This window comes from Seriola aureovittata, chromosome 19 (genome assembly GCF_021018895.1).
Source record: "Seriola aureovittata isolate HTS-2021-v1 ecotype China chromosome 19, ASM2101889v1, whole genome shotgun sequence".
In the NCBI taxonomy this organism is placed as follows: domain Eukaryota; kingdom Metazoa; phylum Chordata; class Actinopteri; order Carangiformes; family Carangidae; genus Seriola; species Seriola aureovittata.
This window is the reverse complement of record NC_079382.1, coordinates 22662501-22680163: the sequence shown is the minus strand read 5'-3', so window position 1 is coordinate 22680163 and position 17663 is coordinate 22662501. Positions and strand designations below refer to the sequence as shown.

The window sequence follows — 17663 nt, the reverse complement described above, 5'->3', positions numbered from 1 at the left end:
AGGACTCAGACGGTCCAGGGTTTAATGCACGGCCTGTGTTTACTTTGAGCTGTTTGCTGACGGCTCATCTTCTGCCTTTTTAAATCTTCAGCTTCAGACGAAAAACTGCTAATGAGCCTGAAACCGGAGACGCTTTTCCAGCTTTGGTTGGTTTTCTGATGAACTTCTGTTGTAGCACAAACTTCCTCTGTGTGCAGCCAGACTCTTCAGATTCTTTACTGTGGCGATGCATGAAAAAGCACAAGTGACTTCATCACGTCAAACACATTTCACCTGTTTATCACAAATTTCATAAATGATAAAAAATTCACATACGGGAGCATTTGCTTTTCATATACAGCACAGTCTGTTTTTCACAGGTGAAAGCAGCATATACAACATTTAATGAACATTTGTTTGTTGTTATAAGCAGATGCTGTAAAAAGAGATGATTATTGATAATATAAAATATGTCTGATGGGATCATTTCTCACATATTGTACATTAATGTTTAGTAACTGTAATTTAATTAGATGTCTGCATGTAAATATAAGAAATTTAAATATCCATGATGAGGTATTTTGGGGGGTTCCAGGCCGTTTCTCCTCTATCTTTTAGCTTAGCCTCTATGCTAAGCTAAAAGATATGCGAGAGGTGTGAATCTTGTCATCTCAAAAATGGTTGCCGTGGTTACAGTTTCACATTGTCCAATAAGACGGTATTTCCTACAGATGCAGAGCGGAATAGGTTCAAACATAATTTCAAATACAGTCTGTTTTAATGCTGAATTTAAAATATTAAATACTGTAAACTCTGTTGTAAAATCTATTACATGTTGTTTTAATTGGGTTTTTATTCATCCAGGGAAGTCTGAAGTCTGAAGTCTGATGCGTTTGCATTGAGCAGCTGCACACAGGTACGTGCACCTGATCTGTGGAGAGGAGGGAGGGGCAGAAGCTGCTGTTTCACTGCCCTCACACACATTCATCCTGTTGGTCCGGGAATCGAACCGGCAACCTTCGAGTCACAATGCAGATCCAGGAACCGCTTGTTGCTCCTCTCAGTGCGGAGACACTACGTCAGATTGTATTAAATAGTATTGATCAGTAAGACGCCATGAACACACACAGATCCACATATAAAAATATATTTTTTATTATTATCATTATAATTCTATACGAACATCTGTCGTCCTTCTCTGCTCTCACATCTGGAAATCTTTTCCCACTGAGATAAATTTTTTTGTTGCATTATTAAATCTTTATTAAGCACATTCATAGAAAAATATACTTCCAGCTCTGCCAAGATATTTTACAAGATGATACCATCCCGATGCAATTTAGGGAAACAGACGCAGCTCCAAAATGGCTTTCTGTGTTTTACCTTCACCTCTTCTTCACTACATCAAGTCCTGGAGGGTCTACAGTTCCAGCACAGGCAGACAGAAGGATAGGTTTGTAAAAATCTGACAGTCTTTGAACGTCTCGTCGCATCTTGTGAGTTTCCTCAGCCTGGTCACGAGGCTGAAGATAATCTGTGAGCAGGGAGAGGATGTTTGTTCAGAGGACTCTGAGGTTTCCTGTCCTCTGCAGAAAAACACACAACAAAACAAAAACAGATTCATCACGATTATTACTCTCATGTCAATAATCGTTGGTTTGTATTTAAAGGTTAAAAGGTTAAAGCTGAAAACATTTAGTTAACAGCTGATATCTGTTGTTGTTCTGCTTCATTACTGTTTATGTTTTTGAGTGTTTGCTGTTTTTATTGTTTCCTATTCTGCCTTTAATTTCTATTCACTGCTTTTTCTCAAAGAGACAATTATTTAGCAACAAATGCTCCAGTCCAGAAGCTACGGAAGCCCAGGAAGGTAAAACTATCAAGTATTTTGCAATTTATAAAAACAAAGATTATAGAAGAAAACATCTTTTTAAATGTAATTTAAATGTCTTTATTTCTTAGTTCTTAGAAGGTTGTGATGCTTTCAGGTGACCCAGCTCTCAGGTTGGGAAACACAGACACAGGAATAATACTATCATGATTTATTGCATTTATTTCATGACTTGATATTTATCAAGATATTTTGTTCAGGTGAGTCTTTTACACTTTACCTGAACCTGCTGAACTCAGGTGACATCACTGATAATGATCCTTTTTTTGAAACAGCTGGTGGGAAATCGTTTTTCTTTTCCAGTTAAAACTATGTCAAACTCTTTTTTTCTGCAGCATGAAAACACTGAAACATATCATTGAGATTTATTGTTTGATACGAATCATTAAACCTACATTAGCATATTTTGCTTTTTAATTTCTTGTCCTCTCCAGCAGCTGAATCAGCCACATTTATCATGTTTGTTTGCATCGTCACTTTTCACACGCAGCAGATATGATGCATTATATCATCTGTATTTTACGCTTTATGTTCAACCTACTAACTAAAGACTCAACACGACCGAGCCTCTCCCTGAGAAACACACATTAGTGGCTGCTGAGCGCAGAAACAGCAGCAGCTCCTCAGATGTGTTTTTATAGCTTCCAACACAGGATGTTATTTAGATTTGTAATTTTCAGCCAGACCACAAACTCTCCGTCCCCCGAAAGACTAAAATACAACCGTGAATATCAACAGTGAGCTGGGAGAGGAATGTGGAGTTACCGATGTCTCAAAAACATGGCACTGACTTCTATTGAAATAATTCTGGTTGGTTTGTTGTCATTCTGGACGTAAAACATCTGGATCACATCTTCCACACCTGGTCAGAGACAAGGAGTCAGTCTCACCTTCTCTTTGTGAAAGTTTGAAAGATGTCGTGATGTGAAAATCTGTGGCCTCCAGTGGTGCTGCAGAGCCGGGGTGAGCCAGACTGGGAGCCAGACTGGGAGCCAGACTGGGAGCCAGACTGGGAGCCAGACTGGGAGCCAGACTGGAGGAGTGAGGCTGCCAGTGGTGTCCGGTGTTCATGTAGCTGGCTGCTGGACCTCCGTACGCACCGTACTGGTTTGGTGGAGAATACGCACAAGCGGAGACGTAACCAGACAGACTGGACGAGGACTGAGGAAAAGACAGAATGAAGAGAAACATGACGATCGAACATATTTGTTAAAAGAAAATCACTAAAAACCAGCAGCAGCAGATTAGATTAGTTTTGTTTAGAACGATCCAACCAATCAGAACGTTGAACAGACCGACGGAAACAATTTATTTAGTTTTCTGTTGAATGTTTTTCCTTTCTTGTCTCTTCGTTGTGAGGAAAAAGACTAAATATACATCTGCTGTGCAACAGGATCTTTACCTGCCAAAATATACTGGACTGAAATCTCCAGACGTGTTCTCAAATCCCCCATAATCCACTTCTCTAAAAATGTCCAAAAACTCCTCACTTTGAAAAAAATGTTCTTAAATCCAAACTGTCTTCACTTTCCACAAATGAACTAATTTTGCCAAAAATCACCTTTATTTTAAAAAATTGCCAATAAATGTCACAGAATCCAAAAATGTTCAAACTATTGTCACTTTACAAAAAGTTTGCAAATGTTTTATTTATAATACTCTGATTACTCTGGTTTCACAATATTGTCCAAAATGAAAAATACTGAACAGCTTAAATCAGACCTGAGTGTATGTTAAACTGCAGGTAACCATGGCAACCAGGAGAAGCACAGCCTTTTTTTTACTTGTTCATAAACTGAAGGTTTTTCTGAAGTGAATCACAAACATCCACCTCGTGTTTTTATCTTCCATATGATCCACAGTCAGCTGTTTGTAGTTCAGCCCAAAACAAACAACATCAAGACGGCTGTGATGATGATGATGATGGTGATGATGATGATGATGGTAGCCAATCAGAGCACCTAGTAATAAACTACCAGGAAGCCAAATAGAGCCCCAAAAGTAAAACAGAGCGAGCAAATGGAAACACACCAGCATGAAAAGAAAATTCAAGTTGAAACTAAAGATCAATAACTGATTGATCTGCACGTCTCTTACCTGCTGTGGATATTTGAAGTCCGGCTCGTTGTTGATTTTCTCTGCTCCATTTATTCCAGAGGGAAACGCTCTGCTGCTCATACTGGTCATACTGGTCATACTGGTCCAGTCCTCCACTTTGGCTGAGTGTGCATTAGGTCCAGACAGAGCTGAGCAGACAGTGTAGACTGGATTAACGATTTAAACTTAATTCAATTTAACATGAATAATCTCAGAGTGTCGCTCTGCTTCGTGAAATACTACATTCATTTCTTTAGTTTATGTTTTAAAAGGGAAGAATTACCAGTCTTTAAAAAAAGATGTCAGCAACCAGCGACCCTGTTGTTGTTGGAAAAAGTGATTTTATCAAATCGGAACGTGTGAAAAACAAACTGCTTTTTATAAAAATTACAGGAATTTTTCAACATTTTGAAAAAGGTAAAGTTGATCCACAAGTTCATCAGTTTTCATCAGTTTATAGGAGAGATTTTTAAACATGAAATATAAATATTCATGACCGTGTCACTCCAGCCTTCAGAAAATTCAGCATTTGTTCTGTACGTTTCTTTCTGCTTTATCTTTGTATTTGACGTGCACATTTTGTTTGTGTTCAAATTTAATAAACTGTAAATAAATAAAGACAGAAACAGAAAATAATACAAATAGATTTTCTGACTTGAGTTTAAAAGTCAGACTTGAGCTCATCTGTTCTGTTTCCACCACAGTTTCATTATGAACAGATGTTTTTAAAAATGTTTTATTTTCTCCACATGTTCAGTCTCAGGAGTTTCAGTGTGAAAGCTGCTGATGGATTCTGTGATGTGACTTCAGCTGCTGCCGCTGAAGTTAGAAACAACGTCTTGTTTTTGAATTTCAGCTGCAGGAAACGGCTTCATGAGATCAACTTGAAAACTTGAGGTTTTTTTATGCGTCACTTACATTTTTGTTCAATAGAATTCAAATCATAATGAAGATCTTCTAGAGTGAAGACTTTAAGACTTGAGGAGTAAAGCAGAACCATGACAGAGAGACATTGTGATATTTAAATTATTGGGAAGTAGCCTGTCAAATACAAACCAGCAGCTCAGCCCTCAAACACTTTCACACTTTCCCATTTGCATAAATCACAATCTGCTGTTTCTGCAGGTTTGAAAACGTCTTTAAAAACTGATGTTGATCGAACAGAGGAAGCCAAAGACGTGGACCCAGCAGGGTTTTTAGCGTTGCCATGGTAACCAGTTCTGGATCCAGTTAACCACCAAGACGAAACTGACCACGATAGAAATAAGACTCTCTCTCTCTCTCTCTCTCTCTCTCTCTCTCTCTCTGTCTCTGTCTCTCTCTGTCTCTCTCTCTCTCTGTCTCTCTCTCTCTCTGTCTCTCTCTCTCTGTCTCTCTCTCTCTCTCTGTCTCTCTGTCTCTCTCTCTCTCTCTCTGTCTCTCTGTCTCTCTCTCTCTCTCTCTGTCTCTCTCTGTCTCTCTCTCTCTCTCTCTGTCTCTCTCTCTCTCTCTCTGTCTCTCTCTCTCTCTCTCTCTCTCTCTCTCTGTCTCTCTCTGTCTCTCTCTCTCTCTCTCTCTCTCTCTGTCTCTCTCGTATTAACTAAACTGAATGACTGTGTGAAGAACACTGAAAAGATTAAATGAGATCAGATTAACAGAAAACAGGAGAAGATTTTAGTTGTAGATTTCAGACCTTGTTAAATATTACTCCATGATTTCACAACAAACGTGAGTTAAAAAAAATCCCATTATAATAATAATAATAATAATAATAATAATAATAATAATAATAATAATAATAATAACAATAACAATAATAATAATAATAATAATAACAATAATAATAATAATAATAATAATAATGTGATATTATGTTCAAACCCAGAGAAAAACACAAAGAAGAAAAGAATAATTAATAATAATATGAATTGTTTATTATGCGATTTAAGATGTTAAATGTTCTAGTAGCTGTTTGTTAACGGCAGTTATATAAGGTGGTTTATTTTCAATAAATAATATTTCCAATACATTAAATTAAATTTTTACTTCATAATTCTACTTTTAGTAACTTCACTGAACCTGAATTTGTAAGTTTCAAAACGTTTTTCTGGCTGATTCCAGGATTAAAACTGAACTTTTGTAGCAACATGATCAATGAATTATTTACAATTAACCTGAAGGAATTTATTCTTTATAATGTAGCTGCAGAAATATGAAAATAAATCTATCCAACAATTAACTGAATCAATAAAAAACAGTATAAAAACATTTTCTATTTGACTTGGACAAAACTCACGGGAAATATTTGTGAACATAAAATGACAGTTTGTTTGTTTGTTGCTTTAAACTCAGACAAGGATCCGGATGTTTTAAGGTTTAAATGAAGGATTTAAATGTGGACTTGTTGATAACAGTTTCACCGACCTGCCGGGTCCATGAAAGCTCGGATGCCCAGGATGTTGTGCCAGTTCCGCGGCAGGCCGACGTGTCCGGCGGGTCCGCTGCCGGTCCTGGTGCCGGTGGCTGTGACCCCGGGCCCGGTGTACGGGGGGTACGGGTAGACGTGTCCGTACTGGAGCGGAGCCGGAGCCGGCTTGTCTCCCTCGGACTGACTCGGTTGAGTCCCGATCTTATTCCTGAGGATGCGGCTGATGGAGCTCACGGACGGGACGTTGTACTTGTCACAGACCCCGTCCGTCAGCAGCCGGTCCCGGATCTCCCAGGCGAAGATCCCCGGATCTCCCTGCTTGTAGTCCCGGATGCTCTTGACCACGACCGGGGTGGTGACCCGGGGCTTGCTGCCGCCGATGGCTCCGGGCAGGATGGAGCCGGTCTCGTTATAGCGGGCCAGGATCTTGGACACGCAGCCGTGAGAGACCCGCAGCTGGCGGCTGATGTCGCAGGGCCGCATCCCGAGCTGCGCCAGCTCCACGATCCGCAGCCGGACCGGGTTCGGCAGCGGCCGGCCGTTAACGAACACCCCGCCGAGCTGGTTCACCTCCCCGTAGCTCTGCTCTGCACACAGGGAGGATACACGGGGTTTACCACCTGCAGTTCCAGGGCCTTCTGCTCTGTTTATGTTGGTTTTTGTTCAGTTATGAATTTTTTTTTTTTAAAGTCTAATTTAAAGTTAAATATGACAAAACAAGTAAATATTCAACTAACGAATTAAACCTGGCTGCAGCTTCTTAAAACATGTTTTTGTTTAAACTTAATTATTAAAATCTTAAGAAATAATTTAAAAAAGGAAAAAGAATTATTAGATGACAGATTTTCTTTGATTTTATTGCACAAGAATGAAATAAAAATAAACAAAACTTAAAATTCTTATAGAGAGTGTGAGATTTAAATGAGCTTAAAGAATTAAAGGTCAGATCTGTAAAAATAAAGCTGCTTCACAAAGAAAAGATCTTGTTTTTGTCAGTTTATATTTGCTCAGTTACTCGTTTATTCTGATCTGATTATGACTGAAAACACTGACCTGCTTCATTTTAACAAAACTTTAACTGCAGAAAATAAAAATAAAAATATGGATCTGATAATAATAATAATAATAATAATAATAATAATAATAATATATATATTTATTTTGTTTTTAAAAGATCATAATTATGATTATGATAATAATAATGATGGTGATGATAATAATCATAATAATTATTATGATTATTATCGTTATTATAAAACGATAATAATCATAATAATTAAAATAATACTACAGTTGTAGTCCATTTTTTCTGTAATTAGTTTCTGAAAAGTTGAAGCCAGTTCATGATGTTTTCACTCAGTGTGTTTTCAGTTTCGTGTCACTGGAGTCAAAGAAACAATCAGCTAAAAGTAGAAACAACCACAGAAAGAAAGTCTCTGCCGAAATCATGAAATAGAAAATAAGAAATATGTGAAATTCTGCAGCAGCTGCTGTTTGTGGAAAAGCATCAGGCCTCCAGTGGTTTTCTCTCTCTCTCTCTCTCTCTCTCTCTCCCTCTCTCTCTCTTTCTTTTGCACATTTAGACTTTTAACAAACTTTAAGTGCCACAGTAAATACAGTTTTATACAGTTTTTAACTTTCCTCAGATGCACTGGAATGAAAATCATCATCATCATGTTTCCTGAATTATTGTTGGTTAAGGAGATTACATCTTCACTTCATCAGGATTTCCATTAAATTACATCTGACAAATCTTTTCTCCATGAAGCTCGTCTTTCTGAAAACCATTTAGATGAATTCATGCTTTAGTTAACTTGGAAATAAAAGCAGCAACAAAGCAACTTTTCCTAACCCCCCCCCCCCCCCCCCCCCCCACAGAGTAGACCTCCTCCTGCTCTGACATGGACTCTCTCTCTCTGACTCTGTTTAATGTAAAAGTTCAGTTTGTCTTGTCTCACCCATCAGCTGCCGTGCACTGCGTCTCACCGCTCCACCATCCAGCGCTACGTCTGCAGCCTGAGACCCTGAGCCATCATCATCATCTCCTCCTCCTCCTCCTCCTCCTCCTCCTCCTCCTCCTCCTCCTCCTCCTCCTCCTCCTCCTCCGGGTGGAAACCATGTCATCATTTCCTGTTTGCAGAGCAGACAAGCGCCCAGAAGAACGAGGGTTCCTGAAGGGCTCTTTGGTGCGATTTAAAGCTGCGTTTTCATTCGTTCTGTGGTTTACATGTTGACACTGAACACATCATCACAGACTGACTGGAGGAGACACAGCCCGGGACAATCAGCTGTTACTGCGGCTGCTTCAGGGACACAGGGACAGAGTCTGTAAAACACAGAAACTATGATCTAATATAAAAATCCTCACAGTGTGTCATGAAGCTGTAACACCTGAACACACCTGAGAGAGAGAGAGAGAGAGAGAGAGAGAGAGAGAGAGAGAGAGAGAGAGAGAGAGAGAGAGGAAGCAGGAAGATTAAAGTGACAGATGATGCTCAGAAGACTGAAAGACACAAAACAACAACAACATCTGTTGTTGTTGTTTTGTGTCTTTGTTTTCCATCCTTTTGTCATTTTATATTTGTGTAACTTCATTTTGTGTCTCTTTTGTCATTTTTTCATAGTTTTTTTTCTCTTTGATCTGAGCTCGTGACTTCAAAGAAGAAATGTTAACAGTCACTTCACACAGAGACACAGGAGCTCTTGGACGTCCTGGACCTCCTGGACGTCCTGGACCTCCTGGACCTCCTGGACCTCCTTGACCTCCTGGACGTCCTGGACGTCCTGGACCTCCTGGACGTCCTGGACCTCCTTGACCTCCTGGACCTCCTTGACCTCCTGGACGTCCTGGACCTCCTGGACCTGTGGCGGCAGGCCCCATCTATAATCCATGCACCAGGTTAGTAGCCTCGATGTGGGAACAGGATGATATCCAGAGAGACACAGTGACAGTAAATACACCGGCCCTCTAAACTCTGATGGATGTTTCAAACAGTTTGATTCATCCTCTGATGAACCTGGACGTTTGTCTCTCAGCTGTCTGAACGTCTTCATCTTCTCAGTGAAGGCACCTGTGGCGGCGTCAGGAGGACGTTCACATCTGGCACCAGAGAAGATCAACAGACACATGTTAGTAACATATTCATATATGACGAGACTGAAGTTCACTGAGGTCACAGGATGACAGAAAGCTCTGGGAAAGAAAACTAGTAAGTATGTAGACTAGACTCCTCCTGATGGTTCCCGTCAGCGGCCTGGACCAGATGTTTGTGTGAACAGTCGTCCATCAAGTGACGTCACACTCAAACTCATGAACCGTTTCCTGAGACCAGCTGATTCGTCACATGACAGTCACATTAAAAACACTCTGCGGTCACAGACAGATTTATCAGCAGTGTGGGGACTTCTCTGTGTATTTCTAATGCAATGGCGCCTCCTTCTGGACATTTCCTGCATTACAGTTTTCCAGGGACTTTGACACCAATCAGCTCGTTTCATGTCTTCACTGATCCACTTCCTGTCAGCTGATTCCAATTCATTTCCAATTTAACAAGTGTCTTTTCAGCACACCTGACATTGTAAAGATGGACAGTTTGTCTACAAGTAAACAAACACTTCAACATGTGAAGAATAAAGTTTTCAATAATAAGATAAAGATGGATAAATATTTGTTCACAGGAATAAGTGGAGCAAAAGTTTAAAAAAAAATTCCTCAGGAAAATAACCAACGCTTTTAAACAACAAAACTTTTTCTAAAAAGAAAATTTTCTCTGTTTTTCCTACAATTATAACCAAATTACATTTTGCTATTTTTATAAAACGTTCAAGCAATATTCTGTAAAAAAGCTGTAAACCTGTAAAATAAGAGCGAGTGATTATAGAAAGATTAGTTTAGTTGAATAAATTGCAGAATGTAAAAATGTCATAATTGCACACACAATTTCCTGCAAACCTTTTCAAAATAAATGAATAATAATAATCTCTACTCTGATTATTCTTCATTTATTTTATCAATAATAAAATGTAACACTTTTAATTTTTTCAGACAAACAAAACATCTGATTTCTTTGGATATTTTCTTTAATTTCTTTCTCAAAATGTCTTTATCCTTTTTCTTTATATGTTTTAAGGTTCAGAAATAAAGTGTGCTGACCTGTCTACATGTTGTTTCCACCTCTGAGCTGAGTTTTCTCCATGTTGAATGGACTGCAGTTCCTCAGTCAGACAGCAGGGGGCAGTCTGAGCTCAGGGTTGGACAGAGGGGTCGGGTGGTTTGAAGGTGGACAAATTAAAGTCTTATTAAAGCTGCTGCAGGGATTTTTTTTTAAAATGTTTCTAAAATGTCAGATTAAAGAATTTCTGAGGGGAACTAAGATTTGTCAGTTTATTTTTTGTGTTTTTAGGATTAAATAATATTTAATTTCTTTCTGATTAGGAGACATTTAGGACCCCACTGTGTGATGTTGTGTGTTAGTGTAAGTGCAGTGGATGATAAAATTATTTTTCATTGAAAATCAAGTTTAGTGGGAAAATAAATCCCCAAAAAAGGTTTTTAAGAAGCTTCAAATAATTTCAAGACTCCACGACTTCATCACAGCAGACATGAAAAATAAACCAAAACAGGAAACCTACTGTCACATTATTGTGTCTGAGTGGAATAAAAATGAATCTGGGAAAAATCAGTGACACATTTGTCTTATTTACCGCAGACCTATTTATTTTATCTTTTTTTATGTCTTATGCAGTTTTTATTTTATTCTACTGTCAATGTGTTATTTTCTTTTTTTATATATTTCATTTAAACATTTTTTTATGTTATTTACATTTTCATTAATTTTTACTAATTTTGTCTTATTATAAACTCTGTTTTCATTTTAGTGCCATTTAATTTCCATTTGTTTTCATTTTACCAATACTTCTTTTGCTTTTCAATTTCTTTTTAATAACATATTTATTTTATTTTTGGTATTTTCATTTTTACATATTTTCTTTTCTTTCTATTTACGTTTACTTTATCTATTTTGATTTTATTTATCCTATTTAATTAAATCTTTGTTTTGATATTAAATTGAATTGATTTAATTGAACTTTACTTGTTCTTATTCTAATTTATGTCACTTTGTAAATTTGCAATGTTATTATCCGTAATGTTATACATGTTAGATTTGTTTTGTGTTTTACTACAAATTTGATAAATTACATTTTTTATTCTATGAATCGTGTTTAAATCCACTCAGGTGTTTTTACATGTCGCCCAGTGAAATGTGTTAAACTGTGTGTGTGGTCATGAATATAAAGACTATTGAAGGCTGCAGCCTGAATACCATGACAACTCCCAGCAGCCTCACATGTATTCCCAGCAGAGTGTGCGTGTGCGTGTGCGTGTGTGTGTGTGTGTGTGTGTGTGTGTGTGTCAGTCAGGCCATTATAAAGTGTTCAGGGGGAATAAATGGGATAAATGTCGAGGCTGTGCGGTCTTTGTGGGCATTGGCCAGTCGTGTGTTTGTTTGCAGAGTTCGACCACCCAGCAGGATCCAACACACACACACACACACACACACACACACACACACACACACACACACACACACACACACAGCTCAGCTCATTGTCACACACATCACACAGACATGCAGCAAATGGAAAGCAAAACTCACCAAACATAGAAACTCTGTCTCGTAAAAACAAGACAAATCTGAAGGAGTCTGTTTCCTCTGGGAGCCGAGAGATGATCAACGACATTAGACAAACATATCAGAAAATGATTATTTCCTTTATCAACTATTTCTTTTCAGGCTTCAACTGATCATGTTATTAAAGATGAATATGCTGATTAATTCAGATCAGAAAACAGTGAAAATGTCTTTCCTGAAGTGCAACATGATTTCAATTCAAGTCACTTTCCAGGGTAAGATTTTCCAGATTTACATTATTAGAGACAGAAACCCAAGATTTTATTAAACGTCTCTCACATTTATGATCATTTTACTTTAAAATGATGGATGAATTTTCTCTCGATTGACTGATGAATGGATCGATCGTTGCAGCTGTGACTGATTTCATCATTAAAATAAAGACTTGAAATGTCAGAGCATCAAGTGACGCCTCCAACACATTAATAAAGTAGAAACTTCAAAGAGTTTCAGTTTAGAATATAAAACAAAAACTGAGTTTGGAACGAAAGATTTTGATCAACGACTTTAAAGTTTCTGTCAAGGTTCGAAACAGCTGATAACGAGCTGTCTGTGATTGGTTAATTAAAGGATTTGTAGAGACTCACCTGTAACTCACCGGCAGCTGCTGTCGTCAGTTTTTGAACCTGGATGAAAACAGACAGAAAAACAACAAAATACAAACAGGATAAAAAACGTGAATGTGTCTCTTGAGACAAAATGATTTCTCTTTAAAATGAAGAAGTCTGAGTTGTTGATCAGACGGTTGGACGACAGGAGGACAGAGCTGTGAGAGCTGAGTGGAGTCAGTCGATCAGCTGATGAGAGTAAACACTGAGACTCTTTAATCCTCAAAACAAACACTGATACGCTGAGACACAGAGACGCTGAGATACAGAGACACTGAGACACAGACGCTGAGACACTGAGACACAGAGACACTGAGACACAGACGCTGAGACACTGAGACACAGACGCAGAGACACAGAGACACTGAGACACAGACGCTGAGACACTGAGACACAGACGCAGAGACACAGAGACGCTGAGATACAGAGACACTGAGACACAGACGCTGAGACACTGAGACACAGACGCAGAGACACAGAGACGCTGAGATACAGAGACACTGAGACACAGACGCAGAGACACAGAGACGCTGAGATACAGAGACACTGAGACACAGAGACACTGAGACACTGAGACACAGAGACACAGAGACACAGAGACGCTGAGACACAGAGACACAGAGACACAGAGACGCTGAGATACAGAGACACTGAGACACAGACGCAAAGACACAGAGACACAGACGCTGAGACACAGAGACGCTGAGATACAGAGACACTGAGACACAGACGCTGAGACACTGAGACACTAAGATACAGAGACACTGAGACACAGAGACGCTGAGACACAGAGACACTGAGACACAGACGCAGAGACACAGAGACGCTGAGATACAGAGACACTGAGACACAGACGCAAAGACACAGACGCTGAGACACAGAGACGCTGAGATACAGAGACACAGACGCTGAGAGACAGACGCTGAGACACAGAGACGCTGAGATACAGAGACGCTGAGACACTGAGACACAGACGCAGAGACGCTGAGACACAGACGCTGAGACACAGACGCTGAGACACAGAGACGCTGAGACACAGACGCAGAGACGCAGAGACGCTGAGACACAGAGACGCTGAGACACAGACGCTGAGACACAGAGACGCTGAGATACAGAGACGCTGAGACACAGAGACGCTGAGACACAGACGCTGAGACACAGACGCTGAGACACAGACGCTGAGACACAGACGCAGAGACACTGAGACGCTGAGACACAGAGACGATAAATGCTGATAAATGACTTTCAGTTTTTTGTTTTACAGATTTCATCGTTTTATAATGTAAAAGCTTGTTAATAATGTTGTTTTTGTTAATTATATTAATGAACTTTATTCCTGTGCAGCTGTAGACACCACGTCCTCTTTTTCTTTATTCAAACTCATTCTTTTACTTTTTACACATGTTGAGCTTTTTGAAGATGATTCGTCATTTAAAAACAATATTTAAATTTTATTATTTTATTTTAGACCAACAAAATAATAAATAAATAAAAGCTTTAGATTTTTTAATATAAATATTCATTCCTGAATTGTGTGAATGGAAAAGATATTTAAATCCTTAGTTCTCATTTTGTTGTGTTTTTATTTTTTATTTCTAAATTTCTACTTATGAAATTTGACTTTTTATTTATTTGATTTGATTGTTTATATATCTTTGTTTTTCTGTTTTTGTTTATTTCTTTTATTACAAAACTGTGAAAATAAATGAAATTTTTCCAATTTTGTTGAATAAAATACATTTTATGTTGATTGTCAATGTATTTTTATTTATTTATTTATTAGGTTCATTTCTATTGTTTCAAAAGCTTCAACAGGATGTAAACTCTTATATATAACTTATATTATCAAAACAACAACAATAATATTTATTACAATATATATTATATGTGATTAAACTGATCTGTGTTCAACACGAACCGGAAGCGGATCAGTGGAAATGAGTCGTTTCTTTCTTTCTTTCTAATCCTCCATCATTAAACCTTCATCTCCTCCCTCAACTGTTTCTTCTTCTTCACACCCTCATCCTCTTGACTCCAGGGACCCGCCCCCGTTCTCTCACACACACACACACACACACCACACACACACACACACACACACACACACACACACACACACACACACACACACAGGTCGTTAAAAGGACGGAGGACACTCTCTCAGTTTTTTTCATCCTGTTAAATCCTCTCCTCTCTGCTCGGCTCGTGCAGCTCCTCTCTGCTCGGCTCGTGCAGCTCGGCTCGTGCAGCTCCTCTCTGCTCGGCTCGTGCAGCTCGGCTCGTGCAGCTCCGGGGTCCCGCTCCATTTCACGCCCTCCATGGCCGCAGAGCCTCCGCTGTGACCGGCTGCAGCCGCTGAACCACCGCGGGAATCAAACCTGGAACTTTTTCTTCTTCCTTCTTTCTCTCTTTCTTTTCCCGCGTCATGTCTTCCGGCACCACCAACACAAAAACGGGATTCTCCGTGCGGGACATCCTGGCTCTCCCCGACCCGACGGGGAGGTGCGGTTGCTCCGGGACCGAGGAGGCGGAGGAGGACGATAAGGAGGAGGCCTCCGCGGAGGCTCCGGGCGCGGGAAACCCGCAGACACTGGGATTTAGCGGCCGGAGTTTGTGCGAGCTCGGCGGCGGCGGGAACCTCGGCAGGTGGAGCTGCGGATCCGGTAACCTGCACTTCTCATGTGAGGAGATCAGCGTCAAACACAAACATGTGTCACGTCATTTTCATCTCATTTCTGACTCACAATCTGGAATCTGACGCTCCCGCTCCGATCATTATAAAATCATATTGATCAGCCAAAGTATCGATATCTACTTCCCACACTTGGTGAATCCCTCTTCTCTCTCATCTCTGTTCTAAACATCAATCATCAGTTCATCCTCAGTGCGGCTCGGAAACTATTCTAATTTCTTAATAATTAAACAATCACCTCATTATGAATATTAAGCGGTGACCAGCTGCTGCAGATGTTCAGGACAGCCGCGTGTCCAAACATCAGGTGAAGTTAAAATCTGTGTTTTAGTGAATGAAAACAAACTTCCGGGCGGGAAGTGTTTGTGTTGGGTTGTAAATGTTAAAGGTTAAAATGAGAGTGTGTGAGAGAAGCAGCTTCAGTGTTTTTAAAGAACTGGCTCTTGGTGGGAGTTTGTGTTTCAGGGTGATCAGGTGCAGAGAGTAACCAGGTCACTTCTCCTCCTGCAGTTCACGGTCTGTCCTTCAAGTCCCGCACCGAGCCCAAATCCCCCGACCTCTCCACGGACGAGTCCCCGGACGCGGAGCGGGATTCATCGGGCGGCGACGCGCAGAGGAGCCGCGGCAGGAAGCGGCGCGTGCTCTTCTCCAAGGCGCAGACCTTCGAGCTGGAGCGCCGCTTCCGGCAGCAGCGCTACCTGTCCGCCCCGGAGCGGGAGCACCTGGCCGGGCTGATCCGCCTCACCCCGAACCAGGTGAAGATCTGGTTCCAGAACCACCGCTACAAGATGAAGCGCGCCCGGACCGAGCGCAGCCTGGAGGCGCTGCAGCTGCTGCCGGGCCGCCGCGTCACCATCCCGGTCCTGGTGCGGGACGGGATGCCCTGCGACCGGATCATAGTGCAGGAGCTGGAGGCGCCCCTCGGGTCCGGCCTCAGCCTGCCTCTGTGCGCCTACTCCCCGCTGCTGCACCCCGCCTATGGCCCGGAGCACCCCGGCCTGCCGCAGCAGCACCCAGGGGTGCAGCACCTGGCGCACATGTACCACTGGAGCTGGTGAAGCCGGAGCAACACTCTGACCGAGAGACACGTTTCCACACGAAGAAGAAGTCCACGGTGTGAGCTCGAGTTGGGCCTGAAAGTGATCGATCCGTCCTCTGATCGATAATTAACACTGTTCAGAAAGTGAGAAAATTCCCGCTGTAATTTGCGGGAATTTGCTTTAATTCAGAAAAATGATCTTTTCCAGGAACGAGATGCGTCTTGAAACGAGGCAGAAGAAAAGAGGAGCAGAAACACAATCTGAAAGCAAGTCTTAATGTCTTATTTTCTTCCTGCTGGCTTCCGGTTCCTTTTTAGAGAATTGAATCGATTAGACGCGATTTCCCCTAAAATCAGTTTTTCTGTCTCATCTGTTGATTCTATTGTTTTTATTTCTGACGCCGGATGAAGCTGCTCGGCCTCTTGTTAAATCCGTGGACAAACAGACTGAACTGATCAAACCAAATGTTTGTTTATTTGTTTGTTTGTTTTTGGAGATTTTCTGTGAGTTTATTTGTTGTTGTGTTTGTTGTGTTTGCTGCAGAAGAGTCACTTTTATCGCGAGAAGTCGTCGCCCTGTGTTTTGTAAATCTATTTATAATGTTGCGTTGTGAGTTGTTTTGTAATAAACTGGATATTTATGACGGTGAATAAACGCAGGAGTCTGTTCTGTCATGACGCCAATTTATTGATCTGTACAGAAATCCGATCAATATTGTTTTCATCAATTAGCAAAATATGATTTTTATGAATAATTTCATGCATTTCGAGATGGTTTCAAATTCAAACTTCAAACTGCTGCAGAGTTTCTGAGAGGAACAAGATAAAAAACAGAATCCTGATCATCATCCAGATGTTAGACTTTCATTGATCACTGATGTTTTGATTCACAGCCAATAGGATCATTTAAATCAGAATCATTAATGAACTGAAATCTGGGAAAGTTTCTCTCTTTATCTCAGATTAAAATTCCTATTAATATCTTTCCTGTCGGAAAAGTCCTGAATAATTGTTTTAATAAGCTGCTTAAAAAGATATTCAATTATTAGAAGTAATATTTTAACAATAAATGCGTGTTGTACTAATTAAAGCTAAAGTTACAATATTCCTAAAACCTTTGCGTCTTGAAACTAAAAGTGTAAAAATGGATTTTGGTTTAAAAGGATTTGTTGAACATTTACTGTATTTATAGGAACTTAACATTTTATTTTTAATATATATCATGACTGGAGATAATCTGATCTTTGGTCACAAGAT

At 40.1% G+C, this 17663-nt stretch overlaps 2 protein-coding genes across 6 annotated transcripts; one reads left to right on the top strand and one right to left on the bottom strand.

Annotated features, from left to right (window-relative positions):
- Positions 1-857: 857 nt before the first annotated feature.
- On the bottom strand, positions 858-8395 carry pax1b (paired box 1b). Of its 5 annotated transcripts, none has more exons than XM_056405670.1 (6): positions 8333-8395; positions 6371-6961; positions 3968-4116; positions 2761-3031; positions 1363-1513; positions 858-1053 (listed from the first exon to the last, which is right to left on the bottom strand). In XM_056405670.1, the coding sequence occupies exons 1-5, from the start codon at positions 8334-8336 to the stop codon at positions 1365-1367; spliced, it is 1164 nt and encodes a 387-aa protein (XP_056261645.1). In that variant the 5' UTR covers positions 8337-8395; the 3' UTR covers positions 858-1053; positions 1363-1364. The 5 variants fall into 5 exon arrangements, with proteins under 5 accessions (XP_056261645.1, XP_056261647.1, XP_056261644.1 ...); XM_056405672.1 differs by lacking the exon at positions 858-1053 and having other exon boundaries at positions 1111-1513; positions 2761-2871; positions 2908-3031; XM_056405674.1 differs by lacking the exon at positions 858-1053 and having other exon boundaries at positions 1377-1565; positions 2761-2871; positions 2908-3031.
- A 6463-nt stretch (positions 8396-14858) lies between these two features.
- Positions 14859-17063, top strand: nkx2.2b (NK2 homeobox 2b). Its single transcript, XM_056405820.1, has 2 exons — positions 14859-15356; positions 15878-17063. The coding sequence occupies exons 1-2, from the start codon at positions 15101-15103 to the stop codon at positions 16423-16425; spliced, it is 804 nt and encodes a 267-aa protein (XP_056261795.1). The 5' UTR covers positions 14859-15100; the 3' UTR covers positions 16426-17063.
- Positions 17064-17663: the final 600 nt, after the last annotated feature.

Excerpts from the sequence above, each read along its gene's own strand:
- pax1b (XM_056405670.1), bottom strand. Across the intron at positions 4,117-6,370 it reads AGCTTTCATGGACCCGGCAG|CTCTGTCTGGACCTAATGCA; the intron begins GTCGGTGAAACT and ends CTGTCTGCTCAG. Across the intron at positions 1,514-2,760 it reads CAAACTTTCACAAAGAGAAG|ATTATCTTCAGCCTCGTGAC; the intron begins GTGAGACTGACT and ends CCCTGCTCACAG.
- nkx2.2b (XM_056405820.1), top strand. The coding sequence starts at position 15,101 with ATGTCTTCCGGCACCACCAACACAAAAACGGGATTCTCCGTGCGGGAC. Across the intron at positions 15,357-15,877 it reads CGGTAACCTGCACTTCTCAT|TTCACGGTCTGTCCTTCAAG; the intron begins GTGAGGAGATCA and ends CTCCTCCTGCAG.